General features: G+C 32.2%; 1 protein-coding gene across 2 annotated transcripts; it reads left to right on the forward strand.

The window, feature by feature from the left end:
• Nucleotides 1–6,865: 6,865 nt before the first annotated feature.
• Nucleotides 6,866–11,864, forward strand: LOC133320356 (uncharacterized). Of its 2 annotated transcripts, XM_061528499.1 has the most exons (4): nucleotides 6,866–7,659; nucleotides 7,753–8,248; nucleotides 8,335–8,354; nucleotides 8,445–11,864. In XM_061528499.1, the coding sequence occupies exons 1-4, from the start codon at nucleotides 7,072–7,074 to the stop codon at nucleotides 11,658–11,660; spliced, it is 4,320 nt and encodes a 1,439-aa protein (XP_061384483.1). In that variant the 5' UTR covers nucleotides 6,866–7,071; the 3' UTR covers nucleotides 11,661–11,864. The 2 variants fall into 2 exon arrangements, with proteins under 2 accessions (XP_061384483.1, XP_061384482.1); XM_061528498.1 differs by having other exon boundaries at nucleotides 8,335–11,864.
• The last annotated feature ends 11,462 nt before the right edge of the window (nucleotides 11,865–23,326 follow it).

Here is a 23,326-nt window from a genome sequence, read left to right on the forward strand (position 1 = left end):
TACATATTCATAGACTAAAATTCACGTGATGGTTTTAAATTCTAATGATATTGTTTAGTTGCTTCTTTAACTGTTACGTGTACAGAATTATATGCGAGCAACTTAAGAAATACCGTAACATTACAAAAGTAACCGTTTCACTAATTAATAATTATGTATAATAAAACATTAATATTAACGAACTATAACGAGCCGTGTTTTAAATTTCCCCAAAAATTCTATAAAATGACCAACCCGTACCTACTTCAAGACTAAGGATTAAAACCGGTTTCCGTAATTGGTAACATTTTGAGAAATGTGGAACACTAAAAAAAAAAGAAATCTTTCTACACATTGAATATTAAAGATGTTATTCTAATTATCATAATGATCAATATATGTATATGAGATATTGACTCATCGTGAGAAGGTCGCATGACTAATATAAGACTTGGTGCATACAATAATAATAAAAATGTTGTGGTCATTATTCCGAACGCTTTTAAATTAGGAACAGAGACACATCTCTATGGAAGCAATAAAAAAATAATATAACTCAAAAATGGATGTTTGTAAAAATAATAAAAAATAACGACGCGATGGTTAAGTCTAGTTCCGTATTTATATTCTTGAAATACGAATAAGTAAAAGTTATATTTAGTCTTCCCGTCTACAAATAATAATAATAAAATTAATTCAATAAAATCCTATCTATTTTGTAATTTATAAATTTCTAAAATCATATTTGAAGTGGATTTCATACATAAAGTATGTAAGTTTTTTGGCCACCGGCATTATGTATGAGTTTATTTTGTGCCAATTATAAAAAAAAATATATATATTATAATTGTACGTGGCGTCCCTCCGCACGGAAGTAGTGACACTACGTAATGTTGGAATGAAAACAGAAAGGAGAATAAATTGATTTTTAAGGAATTTTTTGTATTTCTTTAAGACAAACTTTGTTGACATTACTTGCAAGTCACAAATTAAGCGTTTAACGCTACCTTTTTGGAAGGCGCATAAGAAGTTTGACTTCAAAAACAAAAAAAATGTTTCAGTGTTGTATTAATATTATTAATATTATTAATATCTGCTACACTAACAACTTAATATATTCTGTAACGTAATCAAGTTAGTTTATATATGTATATTGTTAAGTAATAATACATATCTGATTGATTATTTGAATGATGACAATAATGATTACCTTACACTTTGTTACTGCTGAGAGGTTCTCTAGTAAACTTTTTTGTTCCGTCTTCTTGACGTGTCACGTATTATTTTAAAACCATTGGTGTTTTTTCAAATTCTTGCGCGACTTTCCATTGACAATATTTTGTTTATTTAAATGAAACTAATATATTTTCGGATATACTACGCGGTTTTTATTATTTAAAAACTACATAATCCCGACGTTTCGGTTATTTTTCAGCAACCGTGATCACGGGCAGACGAGATGCCGCGTTGTATATCCGAAAATAAATTAGTTTCATTTAAATGAATAATACTCGCGAAAGTCTTAGATCTCATAATATTTTTGTCCTCACTTCGTTGATATTTAAATTTATTACATTTCAGTTGGCCAAATTAGCATTCTTGTAGTTTTAAAACTTTAATCTGAAGTTTATAATTATTCTAGAGCATTTTTGTCTCATAACTACACCTTAATATTTGTCACATGATAATTTTTCCTCGAAGTCTTTGAGAACTTTTAATATGACCCTTTCTACAAATCTCAAATCGTTATTTTTGTTTGTGATTTCTATTTTTTTTTCTCCTTTATTTTGACGGTTTCTTAAAAGACAGACATTCAGTCGTCTCAAATAGTTGGGCATTACGGACTGTAAGGACTCGTTAAGTTCACTCATTTAACTTTGTTTACTAACTGCCTTTTCTCACTTTTTGCATTATTTTTAATTATATTTTATCATTCACATGAATAGGAGCGTCATCGTCGACATTTTCGTAATAAAAATCCATGGATTGCATCTTGGTGTTTGATTTTGGTGCTCTTGGCGAGGTTTCACTAAACTAGATCCTGCTCTTAGTGCAGTTTGTCAGTCAGATTACTTCTCTTATTGTTGAATCGAACTTTGAGCTCACATTTACTACAACCCAGGAACTGACTTTGTAACCGTTTTTATGCAAAACTTCATGTTTTATTATTGTGAGTAGTAAAAGGAAAATTCAACGGAGGTGGTCGTTAGTTGTCACCAATTAACGACAACCAAAATTGTATTGTAATATAAATATGTTAATTACTTACCTTTTCTTTATTTTTTTTTAATTCCCTGTCAATCGAAAACTTTTGTTACGCTCAGTCTATTAGCTTTCGAATAGGAAAGTCGTTATGCACATTTACTTAAGACAATAATCTGCATTTGAAATCCACAGTCAACTTAACTAACAAGCTTCTCAAAAGTATATATATAAATATTTTGTCTTTCCGGTATCTTTACTTTGAATTGCTATATTTTCTCTTTAACGCTCAAAAGCGATCGTTTCTTATTTGAATAAAAACGTTTTTTTTTTATTTGAATAGCTCCTAATATACTTTTGAAAACTTCGTATTTTATGTTTGGTGATAGAGCATTATAGAAGACTCACTAACTTAAAAAAAAGTATCCTTAAAATTTTATTTAAGCAAAAATATATCCTTAAGTCTTAATTTTCAGTATAAAAGTAGTAAAAAACATTTGATAAAGTGCTAAACGGTAGGAGTAATAATAATAAGGAATAACAGCCTTTTAAAATATGCTGCTTTTATTGTTATAGGTAAATTTTAAAAGGTTCATTGGGCAGAGCTGTGGAATTTCAAGCGTTTTCATTAATATTATATTAAACCATATTTCACGGTTTTAAGTACGGCTATGAAGTTAAACTTACATAAAACTAGGAACCAGCCCCGACTTCGCACGGGTTTTTTTACAAAAAAAAGCCTATTTAATTTTGAGAATTTCTTTAGACCTATATAAGATACACAATGCCACCATATATAATTTTGTTATATCTCAAAGACTTAACGCAGCGTTTTCGTTAAAAGCTCTCAGACGGTTCATGTTTTCCTGACATCTTCACCAAATATCGTTAAAGTACACACAAGTAAATTTAAAAACTTAACAAATTATATACTAAAACCTTCCTCAAGAATCATGCTATCGAGTGGTGATAATTGTTTGATAATCGGTGCAGTAGGTTTTCCGTTTATCGCGAACAGACAGACAGACAGACGCGGCGAGGGACTTTGTTTTATAATATGTATTGATTGCTAATTTGTTAAAATTAGATACACGCATTAGAATTAGTCTTTTAAACGTAATACCTAAATGGTATTCATAGCAAAAACTTTGAGAGACAAGACCTGCGTAATAGAACAACAGTAAGCATGTCTCTTAAATTAATATGATATATAAAGTATGTATCGGATAATACTTTTATAAATAATCATGTTTTTTTTTTATTTAGAAGTAGTAATATTTAATTCCCACGCAAGTTTACAAAACGCTACACTATTTGCGGATCAAAATGTGATGTTACCTTCATTAATATTCATATGCAAGGGAGGTTGGATGTTATGAATGCTGACTGGTTTTTGACATCCTGACACTAAATATAAGTGAAAAATATATAAATGTAATATATTAAATATTAAAATACCAATTTCCAGCAAGAAACTTGATATAAAAGACTGCATGCAGAAGTTAGGTGACTGTATGTAGTATAACAATACCTACTTTTCATTTTAAGCGGCTGTGTGTAAAACATACTTTTCATTATATGTAGGATTCCATTGCTTTCTTAGCATGGCTTCTAAGACGCGGTGACGATCCACCACCTACTCGTGTAGCGTGTCATTACCAAAATACTTGCAAAATAGAGTTAAAATTCTTTAGAATTTATTGACCTTTGTAAGCTAAAGATATACAAGTTCTTGTGAGGAAGATTTTTTTTGCAACGGCTGACCAAAATGCGTTCCTAATGCAGAAGATTTCTCCAAAAAATCAAAGGGTGTTAATGGGTGGAAATCAGCCACCTACGTTATAGTAAAAAGTCTTAAAAATAATACTAAGCTCACTTTTTTCAATAATATCTTAAAAGACACTAACAAAATAATATGTTTGGTACAGCTTTTGTTTTAATAAGTATTCAACCGCAATTACCTTGCATATGATTCAGATTTGATGATTTTTTATTTTCTTATATTGAGATAAAGTGTAGATAACATTTTATTTTAACTGGCTATTTTTCTGTTAGTTAGTTTCTTAAAAAAAAGAACAGACTTTTTTGTTACAATATCTTAAAAACGTTGGTTAGGAAAAATTTACAGTTTCGAGGGGCAGTGTTTTAAGACTTCTCAACTAAATTTATAAATTTACCATAGAGCAAACGTTGGATTTGAAATTAAATTATATATATTATAAGGAAACTCCTTTGGAAATTATAACACAAATTAAATTAATAAACATGAGTAGATTTGAATGGGCTTCAAAGGTTTTACGTTTCTTTGTGATGCTAAATGTTCTTTGAGCCAGATCTTGCAAGAGCCTATGAACTCAAGTGTACAAGGTACAAAGTCTGCCTTAATCAGTACCCTCTTTTAACAAAAATCGACTAATACCTAATTTGAAAGTTATCAAAATTGTAATAAAATATCATCAATATGGTTATTTCAAGTTAAATGAGAATATTGTAAATTATTATCTCTTTTAGTGTAATAATAATCAGTTGTTTGTATTTGAACACAGAACTAGAGAGTATTTATGAAACATGATGTTCCTAAAAATTTCATTTTTCGAAGGAAAAAATATGCTTGTAATATTTTATACTAAATTATTAATTGCTTTTCTGCATCTTTCCAACTTATTGTAACCGAGGCATAATACATAAATCCATAAAATTAACGATAATAAGAACTTCATTTTATAGAGCAACGAAAAAGAAAATTTTCTTTTCCGAAAAAAAAACTATAAAATTTCAAAAACAAAGTAAAAGTAAACAAATAGTATTTAATCTCAAGTAAGAGTTAGCAAAAGCTATTTAATAAAGCTCAGCTTATTTCACTTGTACAGGATATTAAGCGTCGCTTCGCTTCTTTTAAATTTAATCCTTAAATTGCTTCCTTTCATTATTTTCTTTTTTCTGATTATTATTTTTACTAGAATATATTTATTAACAATTTAATAAAGTGTTTAACTAAAACAGAATAGAAGAGGTATTAGTAATAAATAAATTTTTATTTATATTAGTCATTAGTCCGTGTTGTTGTTAATGAGACAAAACTTCTTAGCATTCAATGGATTCACCGTGCGGGACCATGAAGAGCGTGCACCGTGCGAGTGCAGGGAGAGGAGCTTCAACAGTGCCTGGGACTTGTGACCCAGGTGGAGGTTTAAGGGGCCCCAATATAACGCGAGTTAAACGCTCACCTCCCCCGTTCAAGCTCCCCTCTCTACCTAACCAAATTTAAAAGTACCTACTAAGGCTATCTTCGAAGTAATGTTCCAAGAATGAATTGATGTTAGTAACGGACAGGACCATGTCTTTTAGTAGGTTGCAGAGAGATATGGCTGAAATAACTCTCGCTCCCACTTCTACCGCGTACAAATCTACGACGAAACTACTCCTAGTGTGATGTTGGTTTCCTAAGGAACCGTAAGCTCTATTAACACAATATACTATAAAATTTGCAAATACATAAACATGTGTGGTGTGGAGGCAGACGCACAATTATCCTCTGGGATTTTTTATTGTTTCTCCCACGTATTCATCATTATAGTATTTCTCTTATATATATATTATCAGGAAGACATTTAACAAAGTTTTATATTGTACTTCATACTGACGATTTTTTTTGCAATAATAGTTCCTCTAATAATCGAATACTGTAAAACTCGATTACTTTTTGTAATCAGATGACACGTAAGTTTCGTATTTTTCGATCTAGCGTTATCCCTTTTTTATGTGACTTAAACAAAGCAGCAAAAGATACTTTTATTTTATTTATTTCGGTAATCGAACAGTGCTTACAATAATGACATTATCAAATATAACTAAACAGTACTGAGGCCAATACAGGATTACATTGTTACAGTAAAAATTTAAACATAGCTTAAGTATTAATTGATCTCGGATCACAATACTAATAAGCAAGACTGTTCGTTTTGTTTGTGCGCTTGTGTGTGCGAATGTGTAAGTGTAATTTTCATACTTTTATACGGATATGTTAATTATTATAATATATTTGAATTTCATAACACGGATAATGACACGATAAGAAAGTTATTTCAGCCTTCCGCATACAACAAAATAAATACAAACATTATTCACGGTTTTATCTATATATATAAAAATGAATTGCTGTTCGTTAGTCTCGCTAAAACTCGAAAACGGCTGAACGGATTTATCTTATCTTGGTCTTGAATTATTCGTGGAGGTCTAGGGAAGGTTTAAAAGGTGAGAATAATTCGAATAATTGCCGGGAAAATCCTCAAAACAGCATTTTTCTATTTCTCATACAAACGTTTTCTAAATAAAATGCATAGTCAATTTGTAGTTTATTACCGCTGCATAAAGTTCAAACACGCCTGCGCGTTGGAGGATCTAATATCGCGTTCTGAAACTCAACAAAAGTGAAAGTGAATCGCTAACGCGATAAAATTGCATAGTCTCAAAATACATAGTACATAAATAGTGGTCGACTTCGAGAAACTCAATTTTAGCTAACTTCAGTTGTTAATCTGTCAGATATTTTTTTCAATAAGATATATAGAAATCAAAAGATAAATCTTAAGTTTTGTCACAAATTAAATTATAAATCTTAAGTTAAATTTCTTATCGCAATCATAATATTTGACATTAGATTTGACAACCAACTAATATGTCAATCCATCCTGTCGCATTTCAGAGCACGGAAAAAAGTATTATTACGATATTATATCTATCTTTGTGGCTACGTGCGCGAGAACTTTCTTTACTTTGGTGATCCTTTGTGATAGTGACATTCCAAGTAATGTGCTCTTTTTTGTGATAGTGACACTTTACTGCTAAATGAGCGGCAAAATTTCTCACTTTGATTAATAACAATTTACGATGCCGAGGAGAAGACGACCTGACTTAGGTCGTCGTAGTCAATCAAATGTGCGAAGAGCTACCTCACGTGCTAACCGCACTGATGACCAGAGACAAACAGATCAAGAAAATAGTCGTATTGCTATGTCAGAATTGCGTTCTTTAGTGAGTGACAATGTAGGAGATAGGCTTAGAATGCAACGAGTTCGTGCACATCAAACACAACAACAGCAAGCTAGACATAATGAAATTGAGCGAATGCGCAGACGCAGTGCTCCTGTGATTCTTGAACGAGCTGCATTCCACTATGATTCGGCAATAGATTATTGTGCCGACAAATCGGTAACAATTGGGGAAATGAAAACAATTTGTAAATATTGTAAGGCGTTAAAATACACTGGTGAATCTACTGGATTATGTTGTGCTGAAGGCAAAGTAAAATTGCCACAATTGGTCCCACCACCAGATCCTTTACGCTCTTTAGTTTCTGGGATTGGAAATGATTCTAAGCACTTCTTGACCAACATTCAGAAATATAACAACTGTTTCCAGATGACATCATTTGGTGCTACACATATTATACAAGACAATTTCATGCCCACCTTCAAGGTATTATATAAGAATATTTTTTTATATTATTCAAGTTTGTACTAAAATATATATATCGGAAATAATTAATGGACAAATTTTTAAAAATTACAGATACAAGGACAAATTTATCACTTACTGGGAACTCTTTTACCACTACCTGATGCAGATCATCAATTTTTACAAATTTATTTTATGGGCAATTCAGATGTGGAAATTAATAATCGTTGTGCTCACAATCCAACAGTGAAGAGAACCATTGTCCAACAATTACAAATGTTTCTTCATCAGTATAACAATTTAGTAAACATGTTCAAAATAGCATTGGATCGGATGCCATCTGATAGCCATAATATTATTATTCGAGCTGACAAAACACCTGCCGGTGAACACACAAGGAGGTTCAATTCACCTACTATTGATGAAGTGGCTGTTGTCATAGTGGGAGAAAATTTACAATCTAGAGATATTGTGCTTCATCGTCGGAATAGTAATTTAAAACGTGTATCTGAAACACATAGGAGTTATGATGCACTACAATATCCTTTGATATTCTGGCAGGGGGAAGATGGATACCATTTTAATATCAAAATGGTAAATCAAGTAACAGGTAAATGAATTGAACAAGATTAAATACTATTTTTAAATTGAATTCATCTAAGTAACAATTTAAACATTTATCATTTTTGATTGCAGGTGCTGAAACCAATAAAAAAGTTAGTGCTATGAATTTCTATTCATACAGACTCATGATCCGTCAAGGTGAAGTAAATCATATTTTGATGTGTCAACGACTTTTTCATCAGTTTGCAGTTGATATGTATGTCAAAATTGAGACTGAACGATTGACATACATCCGTTTGAACCAACAACGGCTTCGGTCAGAGGAATACATCCATCTCCGCGATGCTATAAATGCTGATGGCAATGTGAATAATGTAGGAAGAATGACAATTTTGCCAGCTACTTATATAGGAAGCCCACGCCACATGCATGAATATGCTCAGGATGCTATGTCATATGTTAGGCATTATGGCCGCCCAGACTTATTTGTTACATTCACATGTAACCCAAAATGGTCCGAAATCGAGAAGGAATTACTACATAGCCAAACACCAGTTGATAGACATGACATAACTGCCAGAGTTTTTAAACAAAAATTAAAATCTCTCATGAATTTCTTAATAAAGCATTGTGTGTATGGCCGAGTCCGTTGTTGGATGTACTCTGTAGAATGGCAAAAGCGTGGATTGCCACATGCGCACATTTTAGTCTGGTTAGTGGACAAAATAAGGCCAGATGAGATTGATTCCATAATTTCAGCTGAAATCCCAGATGAAATAGTTGACCCAAAATTGCATGCAGTAGTTACCAAACACATGATACATGGACCTTGCGGACATTTCAACTACAATTCACCCTGTATGGTCGATGGTAGGTGTTCCAAGCGATACCCAAGAGACCTGCTTGCTGAAACCATAACGGGAAATGATGGATACCCATTGTATCGTCGGCGATCAGTTGCGGACAGTGGGCGATCGGTAGTTGTGAAGGTAAGAGGACAAAATGTTGATGTAGACAATCGTTGGATTGTGCCATACTCGCCAATATTGTCCAAAGCTTTTGAGACTCACATCAATGTGGAATATTGTAATTCTGTGAAGTCGATAAAGTACATATGTAAATATGTTAATAAAGGTAGTGATATGGCTGTCTTCGGTGTAACCAATGCAAATGATGAAATATCACAGTACCAGATGGGTCGCTATGTAAGTAGCAACGAAGCTATTTGGCGTATATTTTCATTTGCGATCCATGAAAGACACCCTACAGTAGTCCATTTGGCAGTCCATTTAGAAAATGGTCAACGAGTTTATTTTACTGAATCTAACGCGGCAGACAGGGCGGCACATCCACCGTCGACAACATTAACAAGTTTCTTCACAGTCTGTCAAACTGATGATTTTGCTCGCACTTTGCTGTATGCTGACATGCCACGCTATTACACATGGAACGCATCATCGAAATCGTTTCAGCGTCGAAAACAAGGAACACCAGTTGAAGGACATCCAAATGTATTTGCTTCAGATGCTCTGGGTCGCATCTACACAGTACATCCAAATAACGATGAATGTTATTATTTGCGGTTGTTGTTGGTGAATGTTCGTGGTCCGACATCGTTTAAACAACTGAGAACAGTTAATGGACAGCTGTGTGCGACTTACCATGAGGCATGTCAACTATTACATTTACTTGAGAACGATTCGCACTGGGATGATACGCTCAAGGATTCCGTAATATCTTCGTCGCCGCATCAAATTCGTACATTGTTTGCGATTATCATATCGACATGTTTCCCCTCGAATCCAAAAGATTTGTGGGTTAAGTATAGAGATGACATGTCTGAGGATGTTTTGCATCGTGTGCGCCGTCAAACTTTGAATCCTACACTACAAATGACTGAAGAAATTTACAATGACACATTGATCATGATAGAAGATATGTGTTTATTGATGGCAAATAAAGTATTGTCGTGTTTGGGAATGACAGCACCCAATCGTCATATGCACGATGCATTAAACCACGAGTTGCAAAGAGAACATCAGTACGACATTGAAGCATTGGCCGAAACAGTTCGTACAAATGTTCCACAATTAAATCAACAACAAAGAATTGCGTACGACACTTTGATAGAAGCTGTGAACAGTGGATCTGGTGGAATTTATTTCCTTGATGCTCCCGGAGGAACCGGAAAAACGTTTTTAATTTCATTGCTTTTGGCGAGGATCAGATCGCGAAATGATGTTGCTCTAGCGTTGGCTTCATCTGGAATAGCTGCAACTCTGCTAGAAGGCGGGCGAACTGCACATTCTGCCTTGAAATTACCACTAAACATGCAAATCACCGAAACACCAATTTGCAACATCGCCAAAAATAGCGCAATGGCCAAGATCCTACAGGTATGCAAATTGATTGTTTGGGATGAATGCACAATGGCCCATAAAAGGTCACTGGAGGCACTGGACAGAACGTTGAAAGATCTTCGTGACAACCAAAATATTTTCGGTGGGGCCATGATTCTGTTGTCAGGTGATTTTCGTCAGACTCTTCCAGTTATTCCCCGATCAACTGTTGCTGATGAACTAAATGCATGCCTAAAATCATCAAATTTGTGGCAGTACGTAAAGACACTCCACTTAACAACTAACATGCGAGTATTTTTGCAACAAGATGAAACTGCAAATGTGTTTGCGAAGCAGTTGTTAGACATTGGAAATAATAAAGTTGCAGTGGACACCTCGACCGGATTCATCACATTACCTATAGATTTCTGTCACATCACAGACTCAAAAGTGGAGCTTATTCAGCGAGTTTTCCCAGATATAGCGCAAAAGTTCAATAACCATAATTGGCTGGGTGAACGAGCAATATTAGCAGCGAAAAATAAAGATGTCGAGGATCTTAATGCGACAATTCAGAATTTTCTTCCAGGACAGTTGGTTTCCTTCAAATCAGTCGACACCGTAATGAACCAGGATGACGTAATCAACTATCCCACTGAGTTCTTAAATTCACTGGAATTGCCTGGATTACCACCTCACAATTTGCAGTTAAAAGTAGGATCAGTTGTCATCATGCTGCGTAACATTAATCAACCTCGACTATGCAATGGAACAAGACTGGCTGTGAAAAGACTGATGAATAACGTCATTGAGGCGACAATCATAAAAGGAAAATACAAAGGAGAGGATGTCTTGATCCCGCGGATACCGATGATTCCAATGGACTTACCATTCGATTTTAAACGTTTACAATTTCCAGTACGTCTGGCCTTTGCGATGAGCATAAATAAATCGCAAGGACAGTCGTTAGAAGTTTGTGGAATCAACTTGGAGTTTCCCTGTTTCGCGCATGGACAATTATACGTCGCGTGTTCGCGCGTCGGAAAACCGTCTTCTTTGTTTATTTACGCACCACAAAACAAAACAAAAAATATAGTTTATGAGAAAGCTTTAAATTAATTAACAGACTGTATTTTAACAGGGTGTGTCTGTTTAAATTTAAACCTTATAAATAGCCAGTATTTCAGGAAAACTCTGTTTTCTAAGTAAGCAACATGATGTATCGTATTAAATACGGATTCGATTTGTTTGTTTTAAAATCATTTTATACAAAAGATTAGGTCTTTTATTTATCGATGAGGCAGTACGAAGCCTGCCGAGTCAGCTAGTTTTTTATATAAATGCTTGCTTAACACTAGCTAAGCATAGAAGTCACAAATAAATTAATGACATGTCTAACACGAATATATACATAATGCTTTTTCTAAACTCGGAAACGGTAGATTTCAAATCCGACTGAATGCTATAAACATTATCATTTTTTATTACTACTTCCAAGAAATAATTTATGTTTTAAAACTTAATCCAAAGAATTTAATGGAACCAAAATAAATGGAGCGGAGCCACTAAATCTACACTTACTTTAATCAGTACTTTAAAATTTTAAGGCGTCGTATAGTTTTTTTTGCTTTACTGACAGTTGTTTTCATCTAACAAATATGTGTAATGTGTATCTTAAATCTTAAATCCCGTTTAGTACTTTGTATAAAAAAATCATTCTTAAAAGTTAATTCAATTCAATTATTTACTTTCATCACATATACCTACTAAATATTTTAATCAATTAATGTTTGTGGCTGTGTATATGATTTTGGATTTTTTTTATACGGCTAACGATTCTAATACGGCCATAAGGAGATTTTTAATTTGAAAATAACGATACTACTACTACTTTACGATAGAATTAACGCTAGGGATATAGGACAAATATCAAAATCTATTTGGTATGTATAATACTAGCTGTTACCCGCGACTCCGTCTGCGTAAGAAAAATAATAAGAAACTATGAAAAACTTTAAAGCCCCGTATTCGCCCTGCCTCCCTAAGTTACTTTTTATTACATCAGCTTCCTGCCAATAAGTCCCGTTAAACGCGGTTCAGCCATTTTAGATATCAGCCGAAACAAACATACACTCGTATTGTGTTTACATATATATAAAAATATAGGGGTTGGTGATAAAAAAGCAAAAATTCAGGGTTTTATGTATTTTTTGATGCCACATTATAAAAAAATAAAAATTAAAAACTTCGTTCAAAAATAAAAAATAAAAGTTTAAGGGTGCAGAAACCTTATCACTAAGGGGTATGAAAAATATATGTTGGCCGATTCTCAGAGCTACTCAATATGCTCACAAAATTTCTTGAGAATCGGTCAAATCGTTTCGGAGGAGTACGGGAACGAACATTGTGACACGAGAATTTTATATATAAGATTCAACTACATTATCATCACCATCATCACTATTTCAGCCACGCGAGGTCCACTGCTGGACATAGGCCTCCCTCATCGACTTCCAAGCGCTTCGGTCTCAAGGGGATTGCATCCACCCGCGGCCTTGATTAAGTCGTCCGTCCATCTCGTTGGTTGACGTCCAACACTGCGCTTTCCGATCCGCGGTCTCCATTCGAGAACTTATTCAACTACATAAATTCATGCAAAACTATGGCTATGTATACATACATACATACAAGTATATTAATATTAAAGAAAGAATAATCATCAGTATTCATAATACGCAGTCAAGTTTATCCACATTTTTCCCAAGGCCTAAGGAATATAATATTAGATTCTTGAAAAGATTTTTTGGAAATCAAATTTTTTTTTTACTGGAAACAGGGCTCCATTATAGAAAAAAAGGGGGAAAAGTTAAGAGTTCTTCCAATACAAACATTTACATAACCCTTCACTTTTATTGTTGCGTAACTTTTTATAGAGAGGACTTGAAAGTAAAATAGCCTTATTTTATGAATATAATTGAATTTATTTATTTATGCGATTTATTGTAATGACTATGACCCCTGATGAAGTCATCATCAGGGGTCATAGTTCTACTATTCCAACTGAATGTCAAATTGATAAAACATACCAATACCAACAGAACTATACCATAAATCAATGTCATCAACTTTCTTCCTTATCTACAGGTCACCTTTCAAGAATCTCGTAGCTTGTCAATGGGATAGATTTTTAATGGCGGACAAAAAATCATTCAAAAATAGAGTGTACATGATATATTTAATAACATGTAGAGGAAATAATTCGCCGCTTGACATTTTCGAATAAATAAAACGGCTGTTGCAGTAACATAATATAATTTTTTTCTTTATATTCATTGTACTGGAAAAAGCTTTCACTAATTCGAGAAGGCTATGTAATGGTTGCTCATTTATTTACTGATTATTCTTTATGAGTAACGCTATCGGTCTAGCAGAAAACGAAGACAAAAACCGGAGCCTAAATGAGACTCTTACTATCCATGTTTCGTTACAAACGTAATAAATAAAAAACAATTAATAAGAATATTACTTTGTGTTTTTTTCTCGATCTTTTATATCGAACATTGCTAACATGCCAACAATATTTGTAGAAATGTTTTTCTTTCATATAGATAGACAAAGCTTTCAATCCGACACTGAAATGCACTTCAAAATGAGCTTTTAGAATCATCGCATCCTTGAAACCATCGATTTTATGTATTCGTATTAAAATCGTTTTGCTTTACTTTAATTCTCGTGAAATATTTAATTTTATATTCTGAGTGAGAGTTATATAAAACACCGTGTCCTTTGTGTTCTTTGCACTATTTCGATTAACAGTAATGTTTGATATTCATAACAATTAATTTCAATATTACAGCGATAAATTAAAACCAACACTCGAACTATCTCTCGTCTATTTATATATTATAAAACATGTACACTAAAACGATTAAAAAGTTTTTTACATAAAATTAAGTGTAAATTGAAAATATGGCACTGCATTCATTCGTAAAGATTCTTTAAAAATTCAGTTACTATATTTTTTTCTTTGTAACAATACTTTTTTTACAAACCATTGATCCTCTTATCATAAAATATTTTCTATAAGAAGTCTGCTTTAAAAAAAGCCATTTATATTCCGGAGATTGGCAAAAGCTCAGCTACAGTACATGATTTCAATTCTTAATATCGTTTTTATTCTTCATCTAAAAATATTTTATATAGTTTATAATCAAAAATGTTTAAGCTTTGTACGCTTCTGTTTTAAACTTCGGCGTAAAATATTTTTAAATAATGAGATCTAAGATTTTCGCGAGTATTCATTTAAATGAAACTAGTGTTATTCGGATTTACTACGCTGATTTTATTATTTAAAAACTACATACTATTTATATTTTTAAAATCATTGGATTTTTGCGAAAAATCGAAACCTGCAAACTGAAACTTATTCTTTTATGTTTGATTTAATTAGCACCAAATATTTTTTTGTGAATAAAAACAAATTGCAGTCTTAGGCACTTGATTAAAATAATCCGAAAATTAACTCGCACATTTTATACCAAGCATTCTTATAAATGAATTATTTATTTTTAATGTATCAATTGCATGATTTTTAAAAATATCTAACCCTCTGTTAAAATTAACAAAAACTAAGTTTAGTAAACATTTATTATATGAACAGCTGAAACAGATATCTATATTATAAAAAAAATCTCAAATAATTAGTTAATGATCGACCGTTACTTTGTCTTTTGATTTACTTATCCATTCGTTTCCACAAAGTTTTTTGTGCATTCAAGTCTTTCACATTCACAAAATCCTACTCTTGTTTCTGTCTGTGGGACAGAATATCTAAAATTTATATATATATATAAACTTTCAAGTACATATAAGTAATGAATTAAATGTCTCACCAAATACAGAACGGAACATATAATATTTGAGTGATAAATAAGAGCTCCGGCCAAAATAGATTTCTTAAATATTTTTAAAAACGCTTAAATTCAGCTAGTTTTATGGACACGGGTAGTAAGTTCTATTATAGGTCAGCTTCAATAATACAATGATGAAAAAAGACAAGGAACTGTTATAGAAAAAATATTCAAATGACTGAGGGAGGTAGAGTGGAGACCAGCAAAAAGACCAACAACTGGACCGAATCTAGAAGATTTTTTGTACACAGAAAAGAAATAGGATTACAATTAGAAGAGGTGGACCTTACTTCATTCTATTTAGAAGACAAGTAGTATAAGAATTCATGAAAACGCGATTCCCTAACCATGTGAGCTTAGCAAAAAAACGAGAGACATGCTCATTCTCTTAATTAAAAAGTGCCAAAAAATATTATAAATTCTATTTGATGTTCACATTAAACACATCTCCATAATTAAGAAATTGAAGCAGACTTTATTCTTTCCCAGAATATATAGGCGATCGTTTAATTTTCTGAACAATAAACCTCATTAATATACCTTTATTTTCAGTATAGATGCTTGTCTAAAGTTATACCTAATTCCTTTACTAGATGAAAACTTAAAGTGATATTTGGCATCTACACGGTTCAGAAAGTTATGGTTCAGAAAGTTTCCCCATGACATAAATAATATTTGTAATCTCACTCTGAAGCGCTTCACTTAATTATCGTAAAGTAGAACACCATTTTATTTTAGTATAACTATGAATTTGAAAATACTTAAAACGTTTATAAAACCGATAAAATATAGTTTGAATTTCTTAAATGAAACATCTTTTTCAACATACCTCGTGTTGCTGTACAAAGTTCCAACTAGAGTATTCAAAGCTGTGCGCGTAACACGTGTCTGAACTGTAAAATTAAACATACAGTTAACAGTTTATTATGTCATGTTAACTTTAGAATATAATGTGTGAAGATTTATGCCAATACATTGCAAGGACGCCAAAGAGCTACAAATTTGTTTTATACTAGCTCTTGCCCGTGACCCCGCCCGCGTGTTGGTCGCTTTTTGCATAACCGTATATATATCAAACTTGAAATAATAAACATACAGAAAAACGATGATAACAAATAATAGACAACCACAACCAATTAACAAAAGAAAATCAATTGATAGACAACCACAACCAACAAACAACAATAAACTTTCAGACCGCATGGTAGTAATTACAAAATGGAGAATCTTAACACCGCGATCTAGGTTGACGACTTATTTTATCAACGCCATAAAGAACATATTTTTTTAGTAACTAATATAAGTAATTAACTATTAAATAATATAATTTGTAGTGTTTAAAAATTTTGAAGCAGTGGTTGAAGTAAATTTTCAATTGACCATAACTTCTTTTTCACTTAACCGATTTTGACGAAACAAAGTTTTGACAATGCTCCTAATTATATGTAATCCAACTGTGAAAATCGCGTTCAAATCCGTTGAGGAGTTTTGAAGTTAAAACGTACTAGACAGACAGATATTAATTCCAAAAATTGTTTTTTTGGTTTCTAGGACTCTTCTTTAATGGCCTCCTATCAGTTTTATGGAAAAATATTTAATGTACAGATATTCGATTTTTACTGTCTTATTATATGTATAGATGTAGTTCATTTTCAAATACATTCAAGTAATATTTACTCAGATACAAGGAAATTAATATCCATGACAAATATAGGCCAAAAGAAAATAACAAAATTGACGATAACATTTTGAAATAAATATTAATTTTGAATGTCTGACATACCTATCTAGGCAATTTACATTATAAATGAAGAGCCTACAATCTGAAACCCATTAACAGACCAACATTAATAACGTCTGTAATACCAGGCGACGCTCACCACATAAGCCCCAACTAGTTGGCAAGTTATATTACATTCAATAGATAAGTTCCTGGGAATAGTTTGGTTAAGGACTTAATGAATATACGGGACCCCGCTTTATTGTAGATGGCCATGGGCTAGGGAAACCTATTATACATTTGTTATCGTTTTCCGCTTTTGTTATACGTCCTTTATAATTAATTTGTTCGAAAAGTTTCGTATTAATTTAAAGTTTTAAACAAACAAAAAGGTTATTTACATTTTAAATTGACTTTTAAAATTTAGTCCACCAACAAAAGCTTACAATGTATTTTTAATAAATATATTTAAATTAAAATTTTTACATTCAATAATATCACATACAAGATACATCATAATTATTATTAAGACCAACATTTAAGGTTTTTAAACTTTTCATTTTAGTTTTTATGATTGAATAAATCTTTTTTCACATACGTAATGTATTTCATGTTTCATAATTAAATTAAGATTGCTAAAATTCTATCTCAATGCGTTCCAGATGACTCTCCCAGATTAGAGTGATTTAGTAAGAAGGGGTAAAGGTACCGAAAAGACTTGCTATATCTGTGGGAAGGCAGTTGGGACTGCTACACATTTGTTAGTGGGATGTAAGGTACTCCTCGATAGCGGTCAATACTCGCGTCGTCACGGTGGAGTTCATGAAATCATACCTGAAGCGGTTAGTCTTTCGGTAGCCAGAACGCAAAGGAAATAACCACAAACGAGCGATCAGTAGGTTTTGTGAGAGAAGGCACTGTATAAAATTAAATGTCAAGCCTTACTCCATCCTTAAAGCGGCTACGAATTGGACTATTATGATGGATACGTATGAAAAACAATAAAAAATCCCCGAGGATATTTGTGCGTCGGCCTCCAGACCAGGCATATTTATGTATTCGCGAATTTTAAAGCGCGTTGTGATGATAAAGTTTACTGTTCCTTGGGAAACTAACATCTCCAAAGACCATACCATCAAGGTCAACAAATATTACGAGCTCACTAACGAACTCACTCGAAATAGGTTCGTCGTGGGTTTATACGCGGTAGAAGTGGGAACGAGAGGTATAACGGCTAAACTCTCTACAACCTACTAAAAGACTTGGGCCTGTCCAGAACTCACATCAATTCATTCTTGGAACGTACTTCGAAGGCAGCCCTAGTAGCACTATAAATTTGGTTAGGTAGGGAGAGGAGCTTGGACAGTGGAGGTGAGCGTTTAACGCGCGTTAGATAGGGGCTTAAACCTACACCTGGGTCGCAAGTCCCAGGCACTGTTGAAGCTCCTCTTCCTGCAACGCGATGGACCCGGCAGCCGCACGGTGAATCCATTGAATGCTAAGAGGCTTCGTCTCTTTGAGAATAAGACTTTCATATTTTCTTATTTATAGATTTTACGGTATTTTTCTAATTATTAATAAAAGTAATTGATAATATTTGTAAGCTTGCCCAAAAATTTGTAACTATTTACCAGTTTAAGATGAACTTTTGAGGAGTATTCTCGGGACCCCAACAATTAAAGTACAGTAGGTAAAGTTTAAATATAAAAAAAAAATCTATAAAGAGGTGTGTGTGTGTTTGTGTTGACGGTGTATTTATGGACATGTGTATGTATTGATGTGTAATTACGTAAGCATATATGTAAGCAAGTAAGCATATAATAGTTTTTAAAAAAACTTTAGCAGTGATTCAGCTTCCACATGAAATACGATATCTCGGTGGGAGGCCATAACATCGACTGCTGGCACAGTTACCACCTATCAGAAAAGTTAATCCACCTACCAAATCGCCATGTTCTGGTATGGCTATAAATGAATATGAATATGGCTCTCGATAGTTGCCTTGTGATTTGAGCTGAATACTTTACAACAAAACTGCTTGGGATGCTTGGAGGATAGTAGCTAGTCAGCCATGAAAACCTGACAAGACGGCACGATCAATCCAATGGTGATCGATTTGAGTATCCTCGTATTCCCAAATACCCCACTGGCTCGGTGACTCTGGCTATATTTTTGGTTTATAATCATAAGGCCTCGTTCAACTTCCATACTCCGTATTTACTTCACCCAAAATGAAAAGTTCCATTCAGCAAAGTAAGTTTGGACGTCAGATGCATATCCTCTCTTCATAAGTGCTTGTCTCTAATTTTGCCTTACCTATAAGTCTTACCCAGCTAGTAAAAAAAGTTATACAAAGGTGCCAGATGTTGAAATCCATACGGTCAATTGTATTAACCATATACTGTCAACAAGTCCAAACAGATACAATGTTTCCTAGCTAGGTATTTGAAACCGTCAACGTCCTGTTTGACAGGGGTTTGCATTACCAATAAACAATTACCGAGAATTCCGTGTAGTCATAACGTAAAAAAGCTAGTAGTTCGAATGGTATTCCAGCGATAGTGAAAAAATATAGACAAGTTAGTTGTATCCGTTTTCAACACATTTGTACGACCTTTCTTTATTAATGTGTATAGCGCCTACGTTATACTATATACATAATCGTATAAAACAATTTATACGTTAACTGATTCCTTAATATAAACAAGAGGCCGCTGCTGTCTGGTTACCATAAATATCGCCTTAGAGATTTCTTACTGAACTATTATCTAAAATTAACACAAACAAAGTTGCGGTTCAAAACTAGTTATTTATATTTGCTTCAACATAAAACTTTTATTAGAATAATATTTCATGTTGTAGACGTAGTCAGTTTATTCTTTACGAACAGTGGAATGCACTTAAACCGTTTGGGAGCTCACACTACCAACGCTAGTTCTGCTAATGTAATAATTACTGAAGTTTATGGAAATGGTTTGATGGATGTACGGCAGTTCGTAACTTTTTAATTTCTTAAAAATATTTCACTTATTTTTAAGAAATATCTTAAAAGGAGTAGTGTTATAGTTTCAGTCTGAAAATGTATATGCACAGTGTTTATTTTATCAATGATCTAACAAAATGGCTGAAGACAAAATATATACAAGTGGATCCTAAAATGTTTCCTAAGCAATTTTATGATTATTGATTTTATTTAAATTGAATGTGAATATTGCCAGGAGTAAAATATTGGAACGTGATACTAAGTTTAACAATTATACAAATTTGACTAGCTGTACAATTTTATTATTAGAATTAACACGTAGGTTAGTCTAAAGAAAATTTTGTATTTGTTTTTTTTTCAACTTTAATTTGCATAGTGTGGAAAACGGTTACTTCAACTTACGAGTAGTAGTTATTACGTTTGGCTTATTTTCGTCCATTGCTTTTGAATTTCGCTTACAAATTCATACTCATATCAGACATAAGTTTAATTAATTTCAAAATTTTTTTCAATCTTTGGAATGGTATCGGTTAGAAAACATTTGTTTGCCTTAGTTTAACCTGTGACTAAATAGTTTAAAACAGTCCAAAAATGTTTCCGAATTCAAAATTGTTATTTAGCTATCGTTGTACAATCTAGTCGTTTCATTTAACAAGGAACAATTTGGAGATCAATAAAGTTCAGCTAGCATTGCGTCCAATCTCGGCACACCGTTACAGACGACGTTTCTTGTAGTTTTATTGCTTTGCCGCAGTTCAGGAAACCATTGTCTCTATGTGCAAGTAATAAAATATTATAACGAGATTCATACCTTTATATTTATGTATATATCATTTAACCCAATCAACGGTGCCTTAAAGTTTGTATTAAATATTTTAATAGTAAATATAGAAGGGAAATTATCGACTGAGAGCTGTTAAGGAATTAAAGTATATATAGGCTACTCGTAAATTTATCTTTGTATCTAGTAATACATATCTTATTTTGATTACATTTTATTAAAAGTATAAGAATAATAAATTCCATTTCCCGCTCTTAAGTATTGTCAGTTTATGATTAAAATGAGAGTTTTATCGTCCGAAAACTTGAAGATAGTTAATATTTTTGCCGCTTCATTATTAAAAAAGATCATCCAGAGATTTTTAAAGTATAACCTAGAATCAAGTTGAAGCAAGTTCTTCCAAGAATTTCTGCTCACTTGAAGTTTAATAACATAGTGCTTAAAATCAATTATATTGAAGCGCAGCGAAAATAAAGCAGTCCTGAAAGCTTGTTGGTCACGATAAGATTTATTACTTGAAGTATTTAAAAACTAAAAACTTATTGCATACAATACTTTTGATAAACATTATAATAGGTCATTTAAAAAAAAAACCTGCTGTATTCAAGTTGTGTAAGAAAAGAGTTTGTTACTGTCTAGTCATTACTTTTTTAAATCGATTATAAATAAAGCATCGATAATAATAACTTTTAAAGTTAAAGAAGGGAAAAAAGGAGGGCTTAATTCTATACAAATTCGTTTTTTAGACAGTTAGTACCCATTAGAGCTAATGATTAAAATTTTGCAGAGCACTATTGAATTTGTCACAATTGATTATTTTATCTGTTTAAAAATTTGTGAGGTATAACCAGTGAACACAATTTTTTTTCGTATTTAGAAAATCAAAATATGAAAGAGTACATTTTTTAAGAAATTGTTTCGATAAATTTCATACATTATTATTATTACTAATTTAACTTTACAAATAATGTCAGTTATGAAAGGAAATTAGTTATAGAAAATATTAATATCTCATTTTTCATTAAAGCCAAATTTTGTGAGGACGAACTTATATAAGAACGCTACTAATTTGAGTTCTTATGCATAATTGTATGAACTAATTTATCCAAATTTTCAAGTGATACACAGATAGAAACACATAAATATATATACATACGTATATATGTAGTTATCAAGAGATCATTATATACAAGTTGTATTTTGTATGAAGTTATATACAGACACAGATTGCTCTGTCAGTTTATTACCTTATTTAATTTTTAAGTGCACTGTACATTTTCCTCTGACCCCAATTCTAAACTTGCTTGCGAAAGCCACGAGTACTGTTTATTATATTAAATAAATACGATTCCATTGAGGTCTAATAAAGTTATGTTAATAAAAAAAATGCAAATAATATGAAACTTTTTATTAATAATTAGATGTTTTTCAATTTGAAACTTTTCCTTAAAATAATGATCCGTAAAGTTTGTTAGGATAACATTTATATAGCGAACGTTCGTCCGACACGATTCTTGATTTTCAGAAATTTGTGTGATAATATTTCTTTTATTTTTTAATATTTCTTAATATTATTACAAACCGAGTTTCATCGCTATTTTTTTTTAATTAAATTTTTGAATACAGCCTTCCTATGTTTTATACTGTTTGGTAATGTGCATCTATTTTGTGATATTTTCTATAAGAAATCTATATTCATATAATATATATAAGCCTGATTTAAATTGATTAGTTATATTTTGTCAAAACATTATTACTTTAAGATTTTTCAATCACATTTTGCGTGATAATTTTTTTATAAAGATGGATTATTTAAAAGAGTCAGGGCTGCAATCTTATGCTTGATTCATAATGGAAAGTTAATTTCTTTGTCTTATATTTAAGGACACCAAATATGTGAATAATATCCAGCTCCAAATGTAGTATATATATATATATATATATATACATTATGCATTACACAATACACTTTATATGTATATATATATATATATACATATAAAGTGTATTGTGTAATGCATGTTTTCAACAGTGCAAAGATTGGAAATTATCAACTATTCCCTGATCATGTAAAGTGTAAGTTTTCAACATTAATAGGGTATGATTGATATCACAATGCCCTCCTCTGGGATGATAGCCATGCTAAAATTGTTAACAAATTATATCTTAGACTATTATTTCTACATAGTTATAATAAATAAAATAAATTCACATAACTTCGTCGTAATGACACCTAAGACTCGCGAGTATTCATTAATATAAAACTAATATTGTTCAGTTTTACTACTCAAATTTAATTATTTTAACTACATTATCCGAACGTTTCGGTTATTTTTCAGAAACCATGATCACGGGCTGACGAGATGTGATCACGGTTGCTGATAAGCAACC

Source organism: Danaus plexippus (genome assembly GCF_018135715.1).
Source record: "Danaus plexippus chromosome 18 unlocalized genomic scaffold, MEX_DaPlex mxdp_20, whole genome shotgun sequence".
Taxonomy (NCBI): Eukaryota; Metazoa; Arthropoda; class Insecta; order Lepidoptera; family Nymphalidae; genus Danaus; species Danaus plexippus.

Excerpts from the sequence above, each read along its gene's own strand:
- LOC133320356 (XM_061528498.1), top strand. The coding sequence starts at position 7,072 with ATGCCGAGGAGAAGACGACCTGACTTAGGTCGTCGTAGTCAATCAAAT. Across the intron at positions 7,660-7,752 it reads ATTTCATGCCCACCTTCAAG|ATACAAGGACAAATTTATCA; the intron begins GTATTATATAAG and ends TAAAAATTACAG. Across the intron at positions 8,249-8,334 it reads AATGGTAAATCAAGTAACAG|GTGCTGAAACCAATAAAAAA; the intron begins GTAAATGAATTG and ends TTTTGATTGCAG.